This window comes from Thamnophis elegans, unplaced genomic scaffold (genome assembly GCF_009769535.1).
Source record: "Thamnophis elegans isolate rThaEle1 unplaced genomic scaffold, rThaEle1.pri scaffold_300_arrow_ctg1, whole genome shotgun sequence".
Lineage (NCBI taxonomy): Eukaryota > Metazoa > Chordata > Lepidosauria > Squamata > Colubridae > Thamnophis > Thamnophis elegans.
The window spans coordinates 10001-34460 of record NW_022473771.1 but is presented as its reverse complement, the minus strand read 5'-3'; the positions used below and the strand labels follow the sequence as shown (position 1 = coordinate 34460).

The following is a 24460-nucleotide window of genomic DNA, read 5'->3' as shown; positions in this document are numbered from 1 at the left end:
CTATTTGTTAGATGCTGGGCTGATCTGATCTGAGTGTTTGGGAAGATGGCTGTTAGAAAGTGTCGTGAGCTATTGTAAGTTTTGCAACTGCTAGCAAACTTTGAATGCTGAACTGATTATACGATACTGGACTATGTTATTTGGATTATCCCTTAACTAAAAGACATTGATGACTGTTGTGGCCCAGCAGGAGCCGTTAGAGGTGCCACCAGACTCCGACAGCGAGGTGCTCTCTGAGTCGGCTCTGGAGGATGTGGAGGACCCTGGACAGGGTTCCTCCGATTTTCTGGAGCCTTCAGGGCAGCCTCCGGAAGGCCCCTGAATGCTCCGGAGGGCTAAAACTGGCCCTACGAGCGACCCAGAGGTGCGTTCCTGAACTTCCGGTTTAGCAATAGCAATAGCAGTTAGACTCTTATACCGCTTCATAGGGCTTTCAGCCCTCTCTAAGTGGTTTACAGAGTCAGCATATCGCCCCCCCACAGTCTGGGTCCTCATTTCACGCACCTCGGAAGGATGGAAGGCTGAGTCAACCCTGAACCGGTGAGATTAGAACCGCTGAACTGCAGATATCAGTCAGCTGAAGTGGCCTGCAGTACTGCACCCTAACCACTGTGCCACCTCGGCTGTGGGGCAGGTTTTTCACGCTCCAGAGGCTTCAGGGAAGCTCCTGAAGCCTCCGGAGGGCCTCGGGGGGGGGGCAGGGGAGGCTGTTTTCACCCTCCCCAGGCTCCTATAAAGCCTCTGAAGCCTGGGGAGGGCGAAAAAAGCACTCCAAAAACGGGGGGAGCGCTGGTTGTGCGCGCATGCGCGCTGGGGTCGTGTGCATAGCATTATAGGTGTGGCGCGCCCACACACAACCCCCCCGGGCTCCCCCCACTTTTGGCACATGAGCCAAAAACGATTTGCCATCACTGGTTCTAGAGTCCTGCTATCATGAAAACAGGAGGAAAATTGAAATAACATTTCCCAGAAAATTAAATTTGGGAAAATTAAATAAATCCCCTGTTGTAACCTATACTAGGGAAAGAATGTTGCAAGCAACTGCCTAGATGGGGGCCAACAGTTTTTCTTTGGCAAGAGATACACAGTTTCCTGATGCCGCCCTCCTAGGAGGAAAAAAAAAATAACCAGCCCAATACAACCCAGCCAGCAGTGATGGCCAAAGCAGGATTTGAATTCACAGTTCCCCAGCTTTGTAGTGTGGAAAGTTATCACCCAGCCCTCTCCCAGAAAAATGAAATATCCTAGGAAATATTGAAAAGGCAGAATATTATATTTCCCTGGATGTGAAAAGGAGAAATGTTTTAAAGAGAGACTTCCTGCAGCTTCCTGCCTCCCCCCACTTTTGTCAATGGGCCATTAAGAAGGCCAAGCTAGTCCCTTTACATAATAAAGAGTTCTCCCCTTCAGCTCCAGAGTGATGGGATTAAGGCATGATAATATTGGCCCTTTACCCAACTCCCCACATGGCACCTGAGAACTCAACCAAACTTGGGATTCAAAACGCAGCCTAGAGAGTTGCCCCTGCATGGCCCCATGGGAGTCTGACAACCAATCAGAATACAAGATCAAGATCGAAGGCCAGAGAGGGCATAAAACCAGGGACTCAGCATCTCAGCCCTCCCTTCCCTTCTCTTCTCCACCAACATTGAATCGTGTGATCCCCTTTTCTGGTCAGGGCTCAAGCCATGTGGCCCTGTCCACCATTAAAACCATCTTTCCAAGCAGCCTCCATGTCTCCAGTGTCTTCTTCCCCACATGGAGCCGAACCCAGAAGGACGTTTCTTTCATCACAGGAAAAAGAAGGGGAGGACGGGGAAGAAAACTACACACAGAGATACAATTTTAAATGCAAAATGAAATTTGCATTACCTTCAATCTGCCGTCCAGCAGTTAATCTTAACTATATCTCTTGGGTCTTTGGCAGAAAGAAATCACACTGAAACATTACCAAGGTGTAGAAAATAAAATCTCTAAAGCCATCACCCACAAACAGAATGCAGGGTTTTTTTTAATTTAAGAAAGGAAGCATAGAAAATAATTCCTTCAGAAAAGATCTCAAATGCTAAAATCAGCCTTATTATCTCTTTCCTCTGTTCTCACGATTGGCCCTGCTGTGAAGGGAACAAACAGATCAAAGGTCTCAATTTTACAGCCCCACTAACCTGCTCTCCATCTCCGTTCTCATGTGCAGGGCAACTGAAGAAGACCCAGCCGATCAGCTGGGACTCCGATCAGCTGGGACTCGGGAAGCAGAGAATAGATGGGGGCGAGGCCAGCCAGAGGTATTTGCCTGTTCTCTGGACTACTCAAAAATTTCCGCTAAATATTCTCCAGAACCAGTCAGAACCGGCTGAATACCACCTCTGGATGGCAGGATGGTCGAAATGGCAAGAACTGGTTGTAAGTCACTTTTTCCGCACTGTTGTAACTTCCGAGAGCTCTTAAATGAATGGTCGTAAGTCAAGGACTGCCTCCATTGCCGTATAGTATATTCTTTTGAAATTTGAAGTTTACTTGCAATTATGGGACCCCAAAAAGATATATGGGAAATCCTCGACGTGTGACCACCATGGTGCCCAAGATTTCTCTCGCCAAGCGAGACAGTTAAGTGAATTCCCTCCCACACTTTACGACCTTCCTTGCCACTGTTGTTAAGCGAATGGTTCCAGTTGTTAAATTAAGTATCCCGGTTGTTAAGGGAATCCGGCTTCCCCATAGACTGGTCAGCCAGTTACAAAAGGGGATCACATGCCCCCCCCCCTGGAACACCGCGACCGTCATAGGTCCATGCCAGTTGCCAAGATTGTGAATTTGGATGTTGTGATCACGGGGATTGCTGTGACGGCCGTAAGTGTAAAAAATGGTCCCAAGTGGGCTTTTTCGGTGCCGTTCAGTGGTGGGTTTCAATTTTTTTTAGAACCGCTTCTGTAGGTGTGGCCTGCTTTGTGGGAGTGGCTTGCTGGCCATGTGACCGGGTGGGAGTGGCTTGCCAGCCATGTGTCTGAGTGGGAGTGGTTTGGCAGTCATGTGACTGGGTGGGCGTGGCCAACTTGTAAAATGTGGTGAAACTCACTTAACAACTCTCTTGTTTAGCAACCAAAATGTTGGCTCAGAAACTCTTGGCATTTGAAGCACGCAAGTCTTAAAGCTGTCAAGTTACAAGTCCCTTGGACCCCTAACCCTTTAGAAAAAAAAAACCCCAGGGGTGTTCAAACTTGACAGCTTTAAGACTTGTGGACTTCAACTCCCAGAATTCCTCCTCTCGCTCTTCATCTTCATGATGTGCGGCAGTGACGTGCGGTGAGGGTTACCGTTGGTGAGGCAAGAGAGCAGCAGCGGCGAGAAGCAACTTCCTCCCCGCTGTGTCCGACAGGCGTCTCGCATTTATGGTGGACATAAACGCGAAACGCCTGTCGGACACAGCGGCGAGGGTGTTGCTTCTTGCTGCTGCCACGCTCTGCTGCCTTGCCTCCTCCAATGAACAATCCTGCTGCCCCAGCCTGCAGCCAGCCCAGGGAGGACGAGGCCATGATCCCCCCTCCCCAGCCAGCCAGACAACCCACCCCCCACCTGACCTGCTCCCCGCCTGGCCGGCCGGCCGGCACAAGGACTCACCGCTCTTCTCCTCCTCCTCGTCCTCCCCGCTCAGTGCTGGGCTGGTTGCAGGCTGGGGCAGCAGAATTGTTTGTCGGAGGTGGCGGGGGGGGGGGCAAGGTGGTGGGACGCAACCGCCTTGCCCCTCCGCCTCCTCCGACGAACAATCCTGCTGCCCCGACCTTCAGCCAGCCCACCCAACCCCTGCCCGACCTGCTCCCCGCCTGGCCAGCTGGCCGGCACAAGGACTCACTAAGGTGGGCTAAAAGACCCAATTATGAGTCATAGTTCTATAGACCATGTTTAATATCAAGTACTCTGATTAAAGCTGAGGTTTTGCACCATTAAGCAGAAAACAATTGCTGACAGTTGCTGAAGTGGCAGTAAATATTTTTACACATCTGGGAACAAGTAGACCCAGACAGGGAGTTTCCTGTTATCTTACAAGATGTGTCCTGTTTTGTCACGCATGATCTATAAGGTGCTGACCATGTATATTTTAGGAATAGTAACTGTTGGCCATCTGGCATAGACAGTTTTGGTTCCTCTCGTTACCTTATATGCTTAGATACTGCCTCTATAGATGATGACGTAATCTGCACTATAAATGTATGGCTTTAAGAACCCCTCGGGGTTCAAACTTTTGATGCTTGTTTGGCATGTTTGAACCTGCGCATTCAATAAACCTTTCCTATATTGCATCGCTTGGCTTCATTGTCTCCTCATTCTACTACAACTGCTCTTCTCCTCCTCCTCCCCGCTCGGTGCTGGGCTGGCTGCAGGCCGGGGCAGCGGGAATGTCGGTGCTTGGCGGGGCACTTTGCATCGCGGGAGCCACCAAGACTCGGGTCTGCAGCAAAGGCGCCAAGCCGCCCAGTAGAAAATGCCGGGCAGAGAAGAAATTGCTGCTGAAGAAATGGCGACTGGCGGCCCAGAGCAACCTCTCCAGAATCACCCTCGATTGCACAGTCGCTCAAGTGCAAGACATGATTCGCTGCTCCCAGATCAGGAGGCGGGAGAATCAGTGCCTCCTTTGCATATGAATTTTTTTGCTTTTTAACTCTTTCTTAACTTTTAAAAGGCGAAAAATTCCTTATGCAAAGGAGGCCCCAAGTTCTCTGGCCTCCTCTTACAGTTAACACTAAGCACTGTTCCAAGCCACTGTGGCTTGGAATTTGGTAGCAACTATCTTGGCTTTAATTATTTTTTAAAAATTCTTTAAAATTCTTTCCTTTTCCTGAGGAGACTGGTGAGGCCCCGCCTCCCCTGCCTCTAGTGACTGCACGTCCCTGATGTGCGGACAGTGAGGGCGGGGGGAGGGAGGGAGCTGGAACCGGTTCTAAACGGCACGGTAGATATGTGGAACCTCTTCTATAGAAGAGGTTAGAACTGGCAGGAACCCACCCCTGGTGCCATTCAGTCACTAAATGAATGATCATAAGCCGAGGATTATCTGTACTGCCGTACACTAATATTCTTTTGCAATTCGCAGCACCACCTGAAATCCAAATCCTACTGAGGCCCAGAGCGATGTATTATCTTTGGTTCCCTTTTGCGCTCTGTGGAACACCAAGACAACTGCAGAGGTATCAGCTACATTACCTGGGAGAGGAGTTGGGTTACCTGCGACAGGTAACTCATTAATTCTCAAGGAAGACAAAGAGCTGCGCTATCTCCACTCCCACCCCCCGCTGTACAGATCTCCAATTGGTGAGTTTGCCCTCCCCCCCCTCGATGCCGACCGGCAGCCAGGGATATCCTGAAATCATTTTGCAGCCAGGTGTGCCAACTGTAAGAACACACCTTTGCCATGGTGTGGGTTTAGCCCACCTGCATCAAAACGCCAGTCCAAGGATAGATCTCCATGGGACCTCAGTCGAAAGACCAGACCGGCTCGTAACCCCATCCCGAGAGATCACACAGGTAAGCTTCAGTTGCCAAGCGAAACAATTGTTGGGCGAGTTTTGCCTCGTGTTACGATCTTTCTTGCCACGGTTATTAAGTGAATCGCTGAAGTTGTTAAGTTAGTCACCTGGTTGTTAAGTGAGTCTCGCTCCCCTGTTGACTTTACTTGTCAGGTGGTGGCAAAAGGACATATAAATATTTTATATTTATATTTGTGGTGTCCTACTTTAGAATCCTCATGACTCACAACAGTAATTGTAAATAAATATAAATGTAAATATAAATTTAAATTTAAAAATATAAATGCAAATATAAATAATATAATGAATATAAAAATATGAATATAAAAATAAAATATATAAATCCAAGTATAAAAATATAAATACAAATAATATAAAAATGAAAAATATACATATAAAACTATAAATACAAGTATAAAAATATAAAAATATAAATAAAAATATAAATAATATAATAAATATAAAATATGAATATAAACATATATATATATATATATATATATATATATAAATAAATACAAATAATATAAAATAAAATATATAAATATAGAACTATAAATACAAGTATAAAAATATAAAAATATAAATACAAATATAAATAATATAATAAATATAAAATATGAATATAAAATAAAAGCTATAAATACAAGTATAAAAATATAAATATAAATACAAAAAATATAAAAATAAAAAATAAAAAACTATAAATACAAATATAAATATAAAAAATATAAAGACAAGTATAAATATATAAGTATAAATGGAACCAGCTGCCGAGCATCTGAATTTCAATCATGCAATTGTGGGGATGCTAAATGGTCGTAAGTCACAATTTTTAGGGCCGCTGTCACTTTGAATGGTCGCTAAATGAACTGTTTCAAGTTGAGGACTACTGTCCTTTTTGTCCCTCTCCTCCAAAACGGCTCTCTCTTTCCTAAAGCCAAAACTTTACCGGGTAGATTTCCCGCCCTCCTGGGGTTTGATAAGGAGAATAATTTGAATAAAGAGTTTGAGATTGTTGGGTAAACAATCGGATTCCACAGAGGCCCACCTGATCAAAGGGAAGGTTGCCAACCATCTCCGTCTTCTGACGGGGATGGAAAATTTGATCCTAATTAAGTCACAAGGGGACGACGGAGGCTGAGCATCTCCTGAGACCAAAACACGAGAGATCCAATTTCCTGGTTGCAGATCCCAGGGGACGATCCCTGAGCAACCGAGAGATTCGAAGACTCAGAAGAGAAAAAGGGAAAGTGCCCTGTGAGAATCCGTGCCCTGTTTTGCGTGGCACAGTTTGATTTCAGTTATGACTTAAGCCAGTGTTTCTCAACCTTGGCAACTTGAAGATGTCCGGACTTCAACTCCCAGAATACCCCAGCCAGCGAATGCCTTAAGCTACTATTCCTCAGCCCGTCTCCCCACCAGGCACTCAAACATATGAGGAACGGTTGCAGGAACTGGGTATGTCTAGTTTAAGAGAAAGAAGGACTAGGGGAGACATGACAGCAGCCTTCCAATATCTCAGGGGTTGCCACAAAGAAGAGGGAGTCAAACTATTCTCCAAGGCACCTGAGGGTAGAACAAGAAGCAATGGGTGGAAACTAATCAAGGAGAGAAGCAACTTAGATCTGAGGAGGAATTTCCTGACAGTTTGAACAATTAATCAGTGGAACAGAAGTTGCCTCCAGAAGTTGTGAATGCCCCAACACTGGAAGCCTTTAAGAAGATGTTGGATAGCCATTTGTCTGAAACGGTATAGGGTTTCCTGCCTAGGCAGGGGGTTGGACTAGAAGACCTCCAAGGTCCCTTCCAACTCTGCTATTGTATTGAAAGAGCAACAAAGAAGATTAGGAGACTGGAGACTAAAACATATGAAGAACGGTTGCAGGAACTGGGTATGTCTAGTTTAATGAAAAGAAGGACCAGGGGAGACATGATAGCAGTCTTCCAATATCTCAGGGGCTGCCACAAAGATAGTCAAGCTATTCTCCAAAGCACCCGAGGGTAGAACAAGAAGCAATGGGTGGAAACTAATCAAGGAGAGAAGCAACTTAGAACTGAGGAGGAATTTCCTGACAGTTAGAACAATTAATCAGTGGAACAGAAGTTGCCTCCAGAAGTTGTGAATGCCCCAACACTGGAAGTCTTTAAGAAGATGTTGGATAGCCATTTGTCTGAAACGGTATAGGGTTTCCTGCCTAGGCAGGGGGTTGGACTAGAACAGTGTTTTTCAACCACTGTGCCGTGGCACACTAGTGTGCCGTGACATAGTGTAAGGTGTGCCGTGGGAAAAACACTTTATATATAGTCAATATAGGCACAGAGTTAAATTTTTTAAACATTTTCTAATGGTGGTGTGCCTTGTGATTTTTTTCATGAAAAAAGTGTGCCTTTGCACAAAAAAGGTTGAAAAACACTGGACTAGAAGACCTCCAAGGTCCCTTCCAACTCTGCTATTTTATTGTATTGTACTTATGACTGTTCCAAGTTACGATGGATCCCTGCAAAGCTACTGATGATCCAGTTTTGAAGTTTCCGGCTGGAATTTATAGCCATTTTCAGGGTTAGGGTTACTTCCATATAACCCGGGTATATAATTCAACTTTGGCCGGAAGTTTAATTCTGTTTATTGGCAAAACAGCGATAGCAAATGTAGGTAATTCTCAACTTACGACCACAACCATCTTCTTTTAACAACCCCGTAATCCCTTGCGGGGTGGAGTCCGGGCAACTGAATGGAGCTAGAAGACTGTTTCCTGGCCAGATGCCCTTCCTGTCGCCAATGAGGAGTTTTGTTCAGTGGATACAGTACAGTCCCATTGTGTTCAGAGAGAGAAATATCTGCCTCTACCTAGGATCGAACTCACAGCCTTCTGATTGTGAGGCAAGCGCTCCACCTCTAGGCCACCCCACCACTCCACCTTATGATCTCAATGGAGCCCAACATTAATTAATGAATTAAGTGAGGAATTTTCTAAGGGAGTCTTGCCCTGTTTTACGACTTTTTCTTTCCACCTTTGTTAAGTGAATCACTGCAATTGTTAAATTAGTCAGAGGGTCGTTAAGTGGATTTGTTTTCCCCATGTTGTTCACTTTACAACCACATTTGTTTAATGACCAACTGCAAAACAAGGCAATAAAAACGGGTCTGGCCATGTGGTGTCCTACTTTAGAACCATCATGACTTATAACAATAATTGCTAGACTCAGTTACGGTCATAAATCGAGGACTACCTGTTTGTTTAGCGACCGTTCGAAGTTACAACGGCGTTAAAAAAAAGAGCATCCAATGACCATTTTTCACACTTACGACCAAGGCAACCTACCCAGGATCACGTGATCAAAATCACATGCTTTGCAACTGACTCATATTTCTGACGGTCGCAGTGTCCTGGGGTCACCTGATCCCCCTTTTGCGACCTCCTGACAATGGGGAAGCTGGACTGACTTCACAACTGTGTGACTAACTTAACAATGGCAGGGATTCGCTTAACAACGGTGGCAAGGAAGGTGGTAAAATGGGGTAGAATTCACTTAATGCCTGTCACATTCAGCAACAGAAATATCGGGCTCCATTGCGAGGACTCCCTGCTCTCTTGTGGTTGGTGGGCACCATGAACCTTAACCTCTTGATCTGTGTCTTGCAGAGACCAACATGAAGAGCCTGAAGGCCAGGTTCAAGAAGGGTGACGTGAGTATAAGCCACCATTGGCGGTCTGTCCTATTTTCAGCCCCCTGCCAGTTTTCTAAGATCGGGATTAAAACCCGGAACCATTTTCTTGCAGCCTTCCATCCTGCAAAACAGGTTGTAAACGGGAGCAGGGACTCCAGGTATCAGATTAAAAGAATTGGAAGAGGGACCTTTTAGGTCATCTAGTCCAACCCCCCAGTGGTGGAATTCAAAAGTTTTTACTACTGGTTCGGTGGGCGTGGCTTGGTGGGCATGGCAGGAGAAGAGTACTGCAAAATCCCCATTTCCTCCTGATCATCTGTGACTCGGGAGACAGAATAGATGGGGGCGTGGCCAGCCAGAGGTGATATTAGCCCGTTCTCCGAACTACTAAAAATTTCTGCTACCGGTTCTCCAGAACTGGTCAGAACCTGATGAATATCACCTCTGCAATGCCCCCTGCCCAAGCAGGAGACCCTACACCACTTCTGACAGATGGCAGTCCAGTCTCTTCTTGAAAGCCTCCAGTGATACAGCTCCCACATCTTCTGAAGGCAACTCCTGTTCCATGAGTTGTTTGCTCTCACTGTCAGGAAATTTCTCCTTATTTCCAGGTTGAATCTCTCCTGGATCAGTTTCCATCCATTATTCCTTGTTCAACATTTGAGTGCCTTGGAAAATAGCTGGACCCTCTCCTCTCTGTGAAAGCCCCTCAACTTGAACACAAGTTGAAATAGGGAAGAAAATGGTATGTGAGCAGCTGTCTACCCGAGACGAGTTCAAATCACCAGGACCGGATGGATTGCACCCCAGGGTTCTGAAGGAACTGGCAGACGAGATCCCAGAACCACTGAACTGTATCTTTCAGAGATCCTGGAGCACCGGGGAACTGCCAGAGGACTGGAAAAGAGCTGATGTGGTTCCCATCTTCAAAAAAGGAAAAAAAAATAGATCCAGGAAACCTTAGACCTATCAGCCTGACCTCAATACCAGGAAAGATTCTGGAAAAGATAATCAAGCAACGAATTAGCGAACACCTAGAAGTAAACAAAGTAATAGCCAAAAGCCAACATGGGTTTGTCAAAAACAGATCATGACAGACTAATCTTATTGCATTCTTTGACAAAGTGACAAAATTAATGGACCAGAGGAATGCCATCGATATAGTTTACTTGGACTTTAGTAAGGCATTTGATAAGGTAGACCATAACTTACTACTAGATAAAGTAGAAGAATGTGGGTTGGACAGCATCACCACCAGATGGATTTGTAACTGGCTGACCAACCGCACTCAACGTGTAGACCTCAATGGAACTGCATCTTCATGGAGAGAAGTATGCAGTGGGGGACCCCAAGGCTCTGCTTTAGGCCCTTCAACATCTTCATCAATGATTTGAATAAGGGAATAAATGGGGAACTCATCAAATTTGCAGATGACACCAAGCTGGCAGGAATAGCCCACACTCCAGAAGACAGGCTCAAGATACAGAAGGATCTTGACAAACTTGAACATTGGGCCCTATCTAACAAAATGAAATTCAATGGTAAAAAGTGTAAGGTTCTAAATTTAGGCAAGAAAAACGAAATGCACAGATACAGTATAGGTGGTACCGTGCTCAACAGTAGTAACCGTGAAAGGGATCTTGGAGTCCTAGTGGAGAACCATTTAAATAGGAGCCAGCCGTGTGCAGCAGCTGCCAAAAAAGCCAACACAGTTCTAGGCTACATAAACAGAGGGATAGAATCAAGATCACATGACGTCTTAATACCACTTTATAAGGCCTTGGTAAGGCCACACTTGGAATACTGCATCCAGTTTTGGTCGGCACAATGTAGAAAAGATGTGGAGATTCTAGAAAGAGTGCAGAGAAGAGCAACAAAGATGATTAGAGGACTGTAGACTAAAACATATGAAGAACGGTTGCAGGAACTGGGAATGTCTAGTTTAATGAAAAGAAGGACTAGGGGAGACATAATAGTAGTGTTCCAATATCTCAGGGGTTGCCACAAAGAAGTCAAACTATTCTCCAAGGCACCTGAGGGCAGAACAAGAAGCAATGGGTGGAAACTAATCAAGGAGAGAAGCAACTGAGAACTGAGGAGAAACTTCCTGACAGTGAGAACAATTAATCAGTGGAACAAAAATTGCCTCCGGAAGTTGTGAATGCTCCAACACTGGAAGTCTTTAAGAAGATGTTGGATAGCCTGAAATGGTATAGGGTTTCTTGCCTAGGCAGGGGGTTGGACTAGAAGACCTCCAAGGTCCCTTCCAACTCTGCTATTGTATTGTATTGCATTGTATTAAATATTGGATGTCATGTCTCCCCTGGTCCTTCTCTTCACTAAACTAGCCATGCCCAGTTCCTGCAACCGTTCATCGTATGTTTTAGTCTCCAGTCCCCTCATCATCCTGGTTGCTCTTCTCTGCTCTCTTTCTATACATCTTTTTTATAGTGTTGTGACCAAAACTGGGTGCAGTACTCTAGGTGTGGTCTTACTAAGGCTTTATAGAGTGGTGTTAGTACCTCCCTTGATCTTGATTGTATCTCTCTGTTAATGCAATTTAGGATTGCAGTGGCTTTTTTGGCTGCCTCCGCACACTGCTGGCTCCTATTTAGCTGGTTTTCCATTAAGACTCCAAGACCCCTGTCACAGTCACTGCTATTGAGCCTGGTTTCTCCCAGTCTATATACTTTGGGTTTTTCTCACTTAAGTGTAGGACTTTACTTTGCTCTACATTGAATTTCCGGGTTCTTTCTAATAGCCAAGAACAATTTACTCATCTTTAATGCAACGGGGGAAATCCCTGCTGTTGAGGAATTAAGATTAAAAATAGCTCGAGCTGCCAAGGCTGATTGATTTGATGAGGTCCCATCGAGCCAGTCTGGACACTCAGCAGTCTGAGAGAAAGGGCTGTCCAGATCCTGACCCTTCAGGTCTTCTTCCATTGTCCCTGTAAAGGAGTCAGTCCCTCTTTTGACTGGTGGTCTCCTTTTTCTTCTTGTTGTTCCTTTCACTTTTCCCAGCATCAAAATCTTTCAACAGAGCACTAGGCCATAGAACATCAAGGCCAGAATAACAGAGTTGGAAGGGACCTTGGAGGACTTCTAGTCCAACCCCCTGCTCAAGCAGGAGATCCTAATATTTCAGACAAGTGGCTGTCCAATCTTTTCTTGAAAACCTCCAGTGATGTGAGGAAAGAAATGTCCTTCTGGGTTCGGCTCCAAGTGGGGAAAAAGACACTGGGGACATGGAGGCTGCTTGGAAAGATGGTTTATTGTTGGACAGGACAACATGGCTTGAGCCTTGAACAGAAAAGGTGATTACATGCTTCAATGTTGGTGGAGAAGAAGAGAAGGGCTGAGGGAGGGGCTTGCTAGGCTTTTTATACCCTGTTCAGTCCCACCTCTCTGTTTCCTGTTCCTGTGTAAGAAATGTATTCTGATTGGTTGTCAGACTCCCATAGGGCCCATGCAGGGGGCTACTCTCCAGGTTTAGTTGAGTTCTCAGATGCCATGTGGTCAGTTGAGTAAAGGGCCAATATTATCATGCCTTTACTCCCATCCCCCCCTGGAGCTGCAGTGGAGAAGTCTTTATTATGTAAAAGGGACTAGCTTGTCCTTCTTAATGGCCCATTAACAGTGGGGATGGGCAGGAAGCTACAGGCACCTATTCTGTCTTTTAAAACATGTTTCTTTCTTTTCATATCCAGAGAAATATTCTGCCTTTTCAATATTTCATAGGATATTTCAGTTTTCTGGGAGAGGGCTGGATGATAACTTCCCACAGATGGAGCAGCCACAACTTCTTTTTTAAAAAAATATATATTTTTAATTCTTTTTCTTAAAAAAAAACCACATACAAAACAAAAGCAAGAAAAAAAAAACAACTTTCCTCCATTTCATCAAGCATGTCGTTTGGTTACAAGTTTTTGTACATCAATTCTTAAGATTAAGAATAACATCACTGGTTTTGCATTAAACATAACTGAATGTTTCACTCTCATTGAGCATTATGTGTTCAAATGACCATTAATATTCTTTCATTTGTAACAATCCTATTTCCTTGAATTCATAATTATCTATCAAATAACAATGAGTCTTTAAAGTATTATAGGACCACCTATCTCTAAGGAAGAAAAAGCGGAGATTAGAACAAAGAATTCCCATTAATTTATAATATACATTCATATTTTCAATTAACCATAATGTCACCAATCATCCGGAGTTCCAAGAATAGTTTTCCATGATTAATTATTAATCCATACAGTGGTTAAGTATTTCAATTCATATGTATATCAATTGTTCATTACATCATCATTGGTCCGTTTAATAAACAAAGATCTTTCTAATATAAAATGGTCACTACATACAATTATACCAAAGTGTTCAAATCATCCCACTCTTATACATTGAGATCATTATTGTCCTTTATATATCATGTGAATAGTGCTCTATGTCATAACAAGAAAAAAAAACTTCAGAACAATAACTATAACTTTCTATTACTACATAAGTAAACAGTTTCATTCCCACAACTTCTGGTGGCAAGCAGTTCCACTGGTTAATTGTCCTCACTGTTAGGAAGTTTCTCCTTAATGCCAGGTTGCTTCTCTCCTTGATTAATTTCCACCCATTGCTTCTTGTCCTGCCTTCGTGTTCTTTGGAGAGCAAGTTGCCCCCCCTCTTCTTTGGGGCAGCCCCTCAAATATTGGAAGACTGACATCATGTCACCCCTGTAAGTGTGAAAAACGGTCATAAGTCACTTTTCTGCAGTGCCGTTGTAACTGTGAATGGTCACTAAATGTTCAATATTGTCAGTTGAGAACTCCCTGTATTACAGTATCCCGTGTGATTTACCTTTTACAATTGTGTTACTTAGCAGCTGCAATGACTCTCTTTAACGACAGTGGCAAGAAAGGTCATAAAATTGGGCAAAAGGCACTTAAGAAATGTCTCATTTAGTGATGGAGTTTTGGGGCTCAAATGTGGCCGTAAGCCAAGGACTACATCTACTAACTTAGAATGAAGAATCTGGCCTGATTAAGAGCCACATTTTCCCCAAGCTGGCTATATCTTAGCAATAGCAATAGCAGTTAGACTTATATACCGCTTCATAGAGCTTTCAGCCCTCTCTAAGCGGTTTACAGAGTCAGCATATCGCCCCCACAGTCTGGTTCCTCATTTCACCCGCCTCGGAAGGATGGAAGGCTGAGTCAACCTTGAGCCGGTGAGATTAGAACCACTGAACTGCAGATAACAGTCAGCTGAAGTGGCCTGCAGTACTGCACCCTAACCACTGCGCCACCTCGGTTCTTACATATCTTCCCACACTACAGGGCGGGGCATAACCTTTTCCTAGGGGGTCACAGCAAGATCGACAGCAGTTTACAACTTCCGCGACACCTCATTTTAAAGCCCATAAAAAACTGAATTGAATGAGCTATTAAATGTTAAATTTGCTTTAAGAATGGCTGGAAAATTCGATTCGGAAGAACAAAGGATCATTGACAGAATAAAATGCATTGCCTTTCGAGAGGCTCGCGATGCTGGAGCGACGTTTATCAATCGAAAATGGATTGCAAACAAATTGAAACGTCATCCGGATTGGGTTACTGATAATTGGAACAAAACAGCCCAAGAATGTTTCACAAAATTTGGAGAAGGGCGTCCTCTGCAACTGTCCCAAGAAAGCAAAGCCATCATTGCAACTGGCAGTCGCAAACAACGAAAAGGAAACCGAAAAGTGGCCCAAGAAATCCTTCAAATTCGTGGAAAAACGAGTTGATCAAAGGACAATCGGCCGATATCGAGAACGAGAAGGTTTGAAGCCATTCCACGTCATTTGCAAACCATTGAAAACTCAAACACACGTTCAAGATCGGCTTTGGTTGTGCGATTGGTTGTCTGAATGGACCGAGGAAGATTTTCTTCATTTGGCGCCATCTGACGAATTCTTCGTTTATGCCATTCGAAAACCGAATTTCCAGAACGATCGAATTTGGGCTAAAGACGTCGACGACATCGCCAAACATGAACGATATCGACAAATCGTTCGCAATCCGACTTGCATCGGGATTTTCGTCATTTTCACAGCCAAGAAACTGCATTGGGTTTTGAAGGATAAAGGGGAATCCTGGGATGGCAGTTATTTCCGTGAGAAAATTTTATTGGAGAATGTCATTCCATTTCTCAGTGATCCAGACAATGTCTTGGTGGTTGGTGAGGCTGTCTTTCTTCATGACAAAGCTCCTTGCATGCGTGCAAATGCGACTCAGCAATTGTTAAAGGACAACAATGTCGAATTTTGGGGCAATGACGTCTGGCCGGGAAATTCGCCAGATCTCAATCCGGCAGAGAACATTGGGGCCATAATTAAGGATGAAGTGGAAGCTCTGATGATTCAGGAGCAAGGTCAAAATCGATATTCGGTTGAAACTTTGAGAATGAATTTGGAAACTGTGTTGAAAAATCTGGAAAATCGAACGGAACTGTTTGAAGATTTGTTGTGTTCTTATCCACCTCGTTTGAATGCTGTTCGAAGGGCTAATGGTGGTCATACTGACTATTAAATCGTGTCAATAAACTCAGTTTTTGATGGGCTTTCGAATGGTGTATGAATTATTTGTGTTGTTATTACAAGTGTTGCTGTGACCCCCTAGGAAAAGGTTATGCCCCGCCCTGTATATCCCTAACCTGATTGGTAAGCACTGGAAACTTTCAAGAGACCGGACTGCCGACTGTCAGAAGTTGTGTAGGGTTATTCTGCTTGGACACGGGGTTGGACTAGATGACCTACAGGGTCCCTTCCAACTCTGCTAATCGGTTAAACATTCCAATATTTGAGGGGCTGCCGCAAAGCAGAGCGGGACAACTTATTTTCCGAAGTTCAGTTCAGTTCAGTTCAGTTTATTACATTTATATGCCGCCCTTTTCCCTCGAGGGGGACTCAGGGCGGCTCACAACTCAACCAGGGAAGGGGAATACAGACAAAAATGTAAAAAACAAGCAGAACAATGCATAATTTAAAAACATACAACAGCACCAGAAGGCAGGATGAGAACCAACGGATGGAAACGAATCGAGGAGAGAAGCAACCCCAGGATTTAAAAGGAGTTTCCTGAAAGGGAGGACAATTAACCCGCGGAACAGCTTGCCACCCAAAGTTGTGGCTTTTAAGAAAAAAACGGCTAGCCACTTGTTTAAAACGGCATGAGGCCTCTTGCTTGAGCAGGGGGTTGGACTAGAAGACCTCCAAGGTACCTTCCAGCTCTATTCTGATGAAAAAAGCATCAGTGTGGATGGGAGAGAGAGAGAGAGAGAGAGAGAGAGGGAGGGAGGGAGGGAGGGAGGGAGGGAGGGAGAGGGAGAGAGGGGGGGGGAGAGAGCTGGGGTTTGGTGTGTGTGTTTGCTTTCAGCCACTAGAGGGAGCCAATCCTGCACTTGCTGCGCCCCAGGGCCTTTTGTGCGCTGCAGCTGAGCTACCTGGACCATTTTTGCTCCCATCTATAACGCCCGGCAGCCGCCCTGAGCATCTCCCCCTTTGCAGCTTTGCTCCCCCTTCTTTCTGCACCAGGCCTGGGGGGCAGACAGGTTGGATGGATGGCGACCCGCTACTTCCTCGGGGGAACCATGAAGCAGATCTGCTTCTGCGCTGCCTCCCCCTTTGTGGTATGTTCTGCGCCCCTGCATCTCCCCCCCCCGCACCCCACCCTTCCCTCCTTCCGTGGTCCTTTGCCTTCCGATAGCCCCCCCACCCGCCTCCTCACTCCCCCCCCGCCTCCCCAAGCTCTTGATGCCATTCCTTCCCCATCTCCCCAGACCCTCCCGTGTGTGTCCCGTGCGTACGTGCGCTGGTTTCCAAGCAGCTGTACGAGATACGTTTCGTTTCAAGTGTTTCGCGTTGCAAGGGACCGAGGTTGGGGAAAGGGGAGACGGTGTGTAGCAAGGCGAGGAGGGCAGTTGCGCTGTTCCTATGGGTTGCGTTGGAGGAGAGGGAGAGAAAGAGGAGGAGAAGAGCAAGAGGAAGAAGAAGAAGGAAGAGGAGGAGGAGGAGGAGGAGGAAGAAGAAGAAGAAAAAGAAAAGAAGGAGGAAGAAGAAGGAGGAGGAGGAGGAGGAAGAAGAAGAAGAAGAAAAAGAAGAAAAAGAAAAGGAGGAGGAGGAGGAGGAAGAAGAAGAAGAAGAAGAAGAAGAAGAAGAAGAAGAAGAAGAAGAAGAAGAAGAAGAAGAAGAAGAAGAAGAATAATTATTATTCAGTTCAAGAGAAATCTCATGTTTTCCATTTGGCATGAATATCCCTGTTTAAGGATGCTTTCCTGGTTCTTTTGGGCCAGTGTTTCTCAACCTTGGTAACTTGAAGCTGTCCGGACTTCAACTCCCAGAATTCCCCAGCCAGCGAATGCTGGCTGGGGAATTCTGGGAGTTGAAGTCCGGACATCTTCAAGTTGCCAAGGTTGAGAAACACTGCTTTGGGCTGTTAAGAATTTTTGCCTGGTTCCCTTCCTCCTCTGCCCCTCCATTATTATTATCATCACCACAAACATGTGAAGTAGGCTTGGCTTAGAGATGATGTATAACAGAATAAGAGAGTTGGAAGGGACCTTGTGGGGTCTTCTAGTCCACCCCCCTTGCTCAAGAAGGAAGCCCTATCCCATTTGAGACAAAGGGTTGTCCAATCTCTTCTTAAAAACCCCCGGGGCATGGAGCATTCAAAACCTCTGGTGGCAAGGAGTTCCACTGGTTCATGGTCATCCCTGTTAGGAGTGGGTTAGCCAAGATCACTTCATCAGCTGCGATCAATCCCCTCTAGTTTCAACTTTCAAAAGTATTGAAACCCTTCCAATACTTTTAATTTGATTTCATGGCTTGTGGAGATTCTCAGCCATCCAGGTCATGGTGCTTCCCCACCCCCCACCCCAAAGGCAACTGTTTTTCCTTGAAGGCATTTCGCTTCTCATCCAAGAAGCTTCTTCAGTTCTAATTGAACGATGGAGAGCAGAAGGATTTCTATTCCTTGCCGTTCTTTCCTCCTCCACCACTCAGTCAGAACTGAAGAAGCCTCTTGGATGAGAAGCAAAATGTCTTCAAGGAATAACAACGCCCGGCTGCCTTTTGAAAAAAAAAAAAGCACCTTTGGGCCAATTTCATTTCAGCTTTTCTCGGTATTGGATTGGATTGGATTTATTACATTTATATGCTGCCCTTTTCCCCGAAGGGGACTCAGGGCGGCTCACAATTCAATCAGGGAAGGGGGGTACAGACAGGGAATAAAAAAGACGAACATAACAATACATAATTTAAAAGCACACAACAGTCATACCATTCCAGACGGGGGCAACAGCTCTTTAGCCCCAGGCCTGTCGGAACAGCCAGGTTTTAAGGGCTTTGCGGAAGGCCTGGAGGGTGGTGAGGGTTCGAATCCCCACGGGGAGCTCGTTCCAGAGGGCCGGAGCAGCCACAGAGAAGGCTCTCCTCCGGGTAGTCGCCAGTCGACACTGGCTGGCGGATGGAATTCGGAGGAGGTCTAATCTGTGGGATCTAATCGGTCTAGAGGAGGTAATTGGCAGCAGGCAGCAGGTATATTCTCAAACTCTCTGGTCTTTTTAAATAGACCCCGTCTTCTCTTTCTAAGAATATTTGCTATCTGCATTTCTTGGAGTTAAAGGTGTCACATCTCCATCAATACAGTTCCAAATGCTTTTAATGCTTTTAATGCCGGTGAGACTCTCTGCAATGAGACTCTCTGCCTGCGTGTCTCTGCATTGGCATCTCTCAACCTGGCCAGGTAGGTCAGGGTGAAAAAAAAAAAGGGACATTTGCATCGGAATTGGGTTATTCCAGAAGATGACTCCAAAACAGCTGGGCAATTTGGTCTTTGCAAGGTTGGAGGCAGGAAGGGTGGAAATTTTCCGTCGGTGAAAACCCATGCGGTGGCTGGATTTGCAAAACCTGCTGAAGCGAAACAAATTCTCCTTCAGGGTGATCTTCACTCCCAGACTGTCCCGAAGGCACCAATGCAGCATTTGGGCAGCTTTGCAGAAGTGGCTGGCCCTTGCTTCCAGTTGACCAGTTTAGCCAGTAGCCCCCGGATTTTTCTATCTTAAACCATCAAACGTACTTTGTTCTTTAGGAACGACAGAATAGCAGAGTTGGATGGGGCCAGGCAAGGAAATTTCCAATTTCCAATTTTAATAGATTTGTATGCTGCCCAATCCCGAAGGACTCCGGGCGGCTTACATAAAAAACAGTTTAAAGTATTTAAGAAAAAAAAGTTTAAAATACAAAACAGAAACAAGTTAAAAGAAGGACAAAACATACACTCGATCTTAGTGGGGCTGAAGGTCAATCAAGATCAGCAGCCCCAGGCCTGCCGGAACAGCCAGGTCTTAACAGACTTACGGAAGGCCGAGAGAGTGGGGAGCGTCTGGATCTCAGGGGGTAGCTCGTTCCATAGGGCCGGGGCAGCTACAGAGAAGGCTCTCCCCCGAGGAGCCGCCAGATGACACTGCGTAGACGACGGTACTCGGAGAAGGCCCGCCCTGTGCGATCTTATTGGGCGCTGGGAGGTATGTGGCAGGAGGCGGTCACAGAGATATCCAGGTCCTAGGCCATGTAGGGCTTTAAAGGTAATAGCCAGCACCTTGAAGCGTGTTCGGAGACCAATCGGGAGCCAGTGCAGCTCACGGAGGATAGGTGTGGTGTGGGTGTACCTAGGTCAGGGGTGGGTTTCAACCGGTTCATGGCAGTCCCTGCGAACCAGTTGGTCGGCGAACCCGGAAGTAAGTAACTTCCGGGAACGGCGAAGGGCGCACCTGCCCGCCCGCGGTCCTTACCCTGTTTTGACGAGTTCTGCGCTTCCACGCATGCGCAGGACGCATACAGCGCCTGCGCGATCCTCCAGGAGCAGCTGGAGCATCGCACAGATGCTAGTACGCATGAGTGCGCCACGCGCGTGCACGAGGACGCCGCCGGCCCCGTTCCAACCGAACCGGTTGGAACGGGGCAAGAAACCCACCCCTGACCTAGGTACACCCAGTATCGCTCGCGCGGCTGCATTCTGGACCAACTGTAGTCTCCGAACACTCTTCAGGGGCAGCCCCATGTAGAGCGCGTTACAGTAGTCGAGCCTTGAGGTGACGAGGGCATGAGTGATCATTTGGAGTGCCTCCCGGTCCAGGTAGGGCCGCAACTGGTGCACCAGGCGAACCTGGGCAAAAGCTCCCCTGGTCACAGCTGACAAATGATGTTCTAGTGTCAGCTGCGGGTCCAGGAGAACACCCAAGTTGCGGGCCAATACCATTTCAGACAAATGGTTGTCTAATCTCTTCTTGAAAACTTCCAGTGTTGGAGAATCCACAGCTTCTGGAGGCAAGTTGCTCCACGAATTAATTGTTCTGTCAGGAAATCCCTTCTTAGTTCTAGATTGCTTCTAGAACTTCTCCTGCCCTCAGGTGCTTTGGAGAAGACCCTGTTCCCCTGAAAATAAGACCTCCCCAGATCATAAGCCCAATCGGGCTTTTGAGCACATGCGCTAAGATAAGCCCTCCCTGAAAATATTGCAACACAGCAGCAAGTCACGAGGTGACCACGCTCTCCTGCACCTCAGAAATAATAAGACCTCCCTGAAAATAAGGCCAAGCGCTTATTTTGGGGGTCAAAAGAAAATAAGACCCTGTCTTATTTTCAGGGAAACACGGTAGTTTGACTCTCTCTTCTTTGTGGCAACCCCTGAGATATTGGAAGGCTGCTATCATGTCTCTTATAGTCCTTCTTTTCATCAAACTAGACATACCCAGTTCCTGCAACCGTTCTTCATATGTTTTAGCCACCAGTCCCCTAATCCTCTTTGTTGCTCTTCTCTGCACTCTTTCCAGAGTCTCCACATCTTTTTTACACCGTAAAACTGGATGCAATATTCCAAGTGTGGCTTATATTATAAAGCAGTATTAACACTTCACGTGATCTTGATTCTCTTCCTCTGTTGATGCAGCCTAGAACTGTGTTGGCTTTTTTGGCAGCTGCTGCACACGGCTGGCTCCTATTTAAATGGTTGTCCACTAGGACTCCAAGATCCCTCTCACAGTTAGTGAGAGATTGTTGTCCAATCTCTTCTTAAAAACCGCCAATGTTGGAGCATTCACAACTTCTGTAGGCAAGTCATATTGCACGGATTAATTGTTCTAACTATAAGGAAATGTCTTCTTAGTTCTAAATTGCTTCTCTCCTTGATTAGTTTCCATCCCTTGCTTCTTGTTCTGCCCTGAAGTCCTTTGGAGAACATAGAATATAAGAGTTGGAAAGGGGGTATTCTTGTCCAACCACATGCTCAAACAGGAGATCCTAGATCAGTGTTTCTCAACCTTGGCAACTTGAAGATGTCTGGACTTCAACTCCCAGAATTCCCCAGCCAGCGAATGCTGGCTGGGGAATTCTGGGAGTTGAAGTCCAGACATCTTCAAGTTGCCAAGGTTGAGAAACACTGTCCTAGATCATTTCAGATAATAACATAGCAGACACTTCTAAAGATTCCCCCTTTCCCTCCAAATAATACAGTATAAACAAGACTCAACAGATAACATCCTGCTTAGCTTTGTGGGTTTTTTTTTTAGCTTTCTGTATTCTTACTAGATAGGATCAACCATCATGTCAAGCTGCAATATATGGTTTGTAGATGTGGAGGTAAGATGTAGGGTGTCTACAGCAGTGACGTGCGGTGAGGTTTATGGCTGGCGAGGCACTGACAGAGTGGGGGGTTTCAAATTTTGTTTAGACTTGTGGACTTCAACTCCCAGAATTCCACAACCAGGCATGCTCAGTTCCGATTTAAAGCAACAGCATTTGTTTTTCTCCTTTGTGAAAAAGTTTCCTTCATTCTTTTTCTTCTCCTTCCCCCTCCTTCCTCCTTCTCTCCCTCCCTCCCCCCTCTCTCAAACACACACACACACACACACACACACAGAGAGAGAGAAGTTGGATTGGACTATCTCTCCTACCCCCTTCCCTCTCTCACTCTCTCTCTCTCAAACAAACGCAAACACAGATGTTGGATTGGAGCCGATCCGAGCCTTTGATTGCAGGCAGAGCCACGTTGCCTTTTCAAACTTGTAATCAGTGAATCTGGGCTTATATAGTTTTATCCAGCTGTGTGTGTGTGTGTGTGTGTGTGTGTGTGTGTGTGTGTTTGAAAAGGCAACGAGGCTCTGCCTGCAATCAAACTACACTTGGGGAGGGATCTACACTTGAGGATGAAGTTTGAATTCCTCCCCCTCCCTCCGACCCACACGTACCTTTTCCAGCTGTTTCAGAGAGGATTTCAACTCTGCTCTTGCCTGTCATCATGAAAAGAAAAAAAAATGTAAAAGGAAAAAGGAAAGAGCTGAGATCAGGCTGAGCTAGTTGCTGCCAGAGTCACCGTGTGGACGACTCTGCTTAACTGTTTAAAAAAGCCTCTAAAAAAGTGCCCTCTACAGGAGGAGGCAGGAGAATGACGTGCCTCATCTACGTCAGGAATTTTTAGGCTTTTAACCCTTGCTTAACTCTGCTCGAGTGATCATAAAACGCCTAAAGTCAGACTAGATGAGGCACGTCGTTCTCCTGCCTCCTCCTGTAGAGGGCGCTTTTTTGGAGGCTTTTTTAAACAGTTAAGCACTAAGCAGAGTCATCTACAGTGACTCTGGCAGCAACTAGCTCAGCCTGGCCTCAGCTCTTGCCTTTTTCCTTTTACATTTTTTTTTCTTTTCATGATGACAGTGGTGAGGCTCTGCCTCCCCTGACTGCACTTCCCTGGTCTACAGGGATTGAGGGCTTTGCAAAACCAGGTTTAGTGTTTGCTGTTGTGGGCTGGACAAATTTGTGATGGAGATTCTTGCGTGTACCCAAATGTTCTTCTTTTTAGGAAGAAATTGTCGTTCAAAAGGGGAAGCGAAGACACTTGAGTTGGTGGTTGGACAAATTCTACTCCTCCACGTTGGCTCAGCCCAAGCCCAAGAACACCAGGATCTGGTGCAGCGTTCCTCAACTTCGGCAACTTGAACTTGCATGGACATCAGTCAGCATGGGGAATTCTGGGAGTTGAAGTCGATGCATCTTTAAGTTGTCGAGGTGGAGGAACGCTGGTCTTTGTGTGAGGTTCAACCGATGCCTTCATTGTTGTCTGAAATGAGTGTGGGTCTGAATCCTTGACTTTCTCCTCTGAAGTCCCTCCATTTTGTGGATCCAGTGACTGTCCAATCACATTGTTCTGAAGATAAGAATGAGCTATAAGAACATCTCAATAGTCTTTGTAAAATATATATATATATCCTAAGCACGTAACAGGTACAGTGAGTAGATTACTCTGAGTTGAACCCTTGACTGGCCAAGTCCTAAGGGAGTTGATTGAGGCTTCATCTGTCTATGGAGATTCTCCAGTTCATGGTTGTCTCAAAGGTGATTTTTCAAGAGGCAACTGGACTTTCTGGTAACTGGGCCAGAAAGTCCGTTGCCTCTTGAAAAAAGTACTGCTGCCACCAGTAGCCTCCCATCGTCCAGTGCGATCCCACAGAGTTGGCCTCCTCAGGGTGCCGTCGGCCAGACAGTGTCGGCTAGTGACCCCCAGGGGGAGAGCCTTCTCTGTGGGAGCACCTTCCCTCTGGAATGAGCTGCCCCCGGAGCTTCGCATAATCCCCAGCCTCCGGTCCTTCCGGCACGCCCTAAAAAGTTGGCTTTTCCAGCAAGCCAGCCTGGCCTGAACAAAACAAATCAAATTATTGATTACTGTTAATTTTAATTTTGATTCTTTTTAAAAAAAAATGTGTCATTGTCAATTTTAATTGGGTTTGGGATATCCTGTTTAATTTCTTCTTAACTTTTGTATTATATGTTTCATGTTGTACGCCACTCTGAGTCCTTGGGAGAAGGGCGGCATATAAATCGAATAAACCTAAACCTAAACCTAAGTCTTCATCTGATTCCATTTGTTGGGAGATATTGACCCAGTAACTCTTGAGGATGTCATCAAGATCCTCGAGACTGTTTATCCAGCCACCTCCCTGCTGTATCTGTACCCCTGCTGATAAGGAGGTGATGTGTGGCTGGGGTCAACTTGGTCGCAAAGCCTTCCTCAGGTGAGACAATTGTGTCTCCTCTCTTCAGGAAGGGAACCCAAAAAGTCCTGGACAACTTCCGAGTCTTCAACCTTCAAGGACGATTGTGGAAGTTGTACCCAGAAAGGCTTTTGGATAAAGCAGATTGTCAAGATCCCATCCTGGGTTTCAAGCTAGAACATAGT

At 45.8% G+C, this 24460-nt stretch overlaps 1 protein-coding gene across 1 annotated transcript in view; it reads left to right on the top strand.

Moving 5' to 3' along the window:
• Positions 1 to 2316: 2316 nt before the first annotated feature.
• Positions 2317 to 24460, top strand: part of LOC116523439 (ankyrin repeat domain-containing protein 24-like) — a gene marked incomplete at its 3' end in the record, with an annotated part of 27285 nt that continues 5141 nt past the window's right edge. Inside the window, exons 1-3 of the mRNA XM_032238557.1 lie at positions 2317 to 2403; positions 5090 to 5520; positions 9170 to 9213. Coding sequence (XP_032094448.1) covers positions 9178 to 9213 — 36 coding nt within the window. The remainder of the gene's footprint in view (positions 2404 to 5089; positions 5521 to 9169; positions 9214 to 24460) is intronic.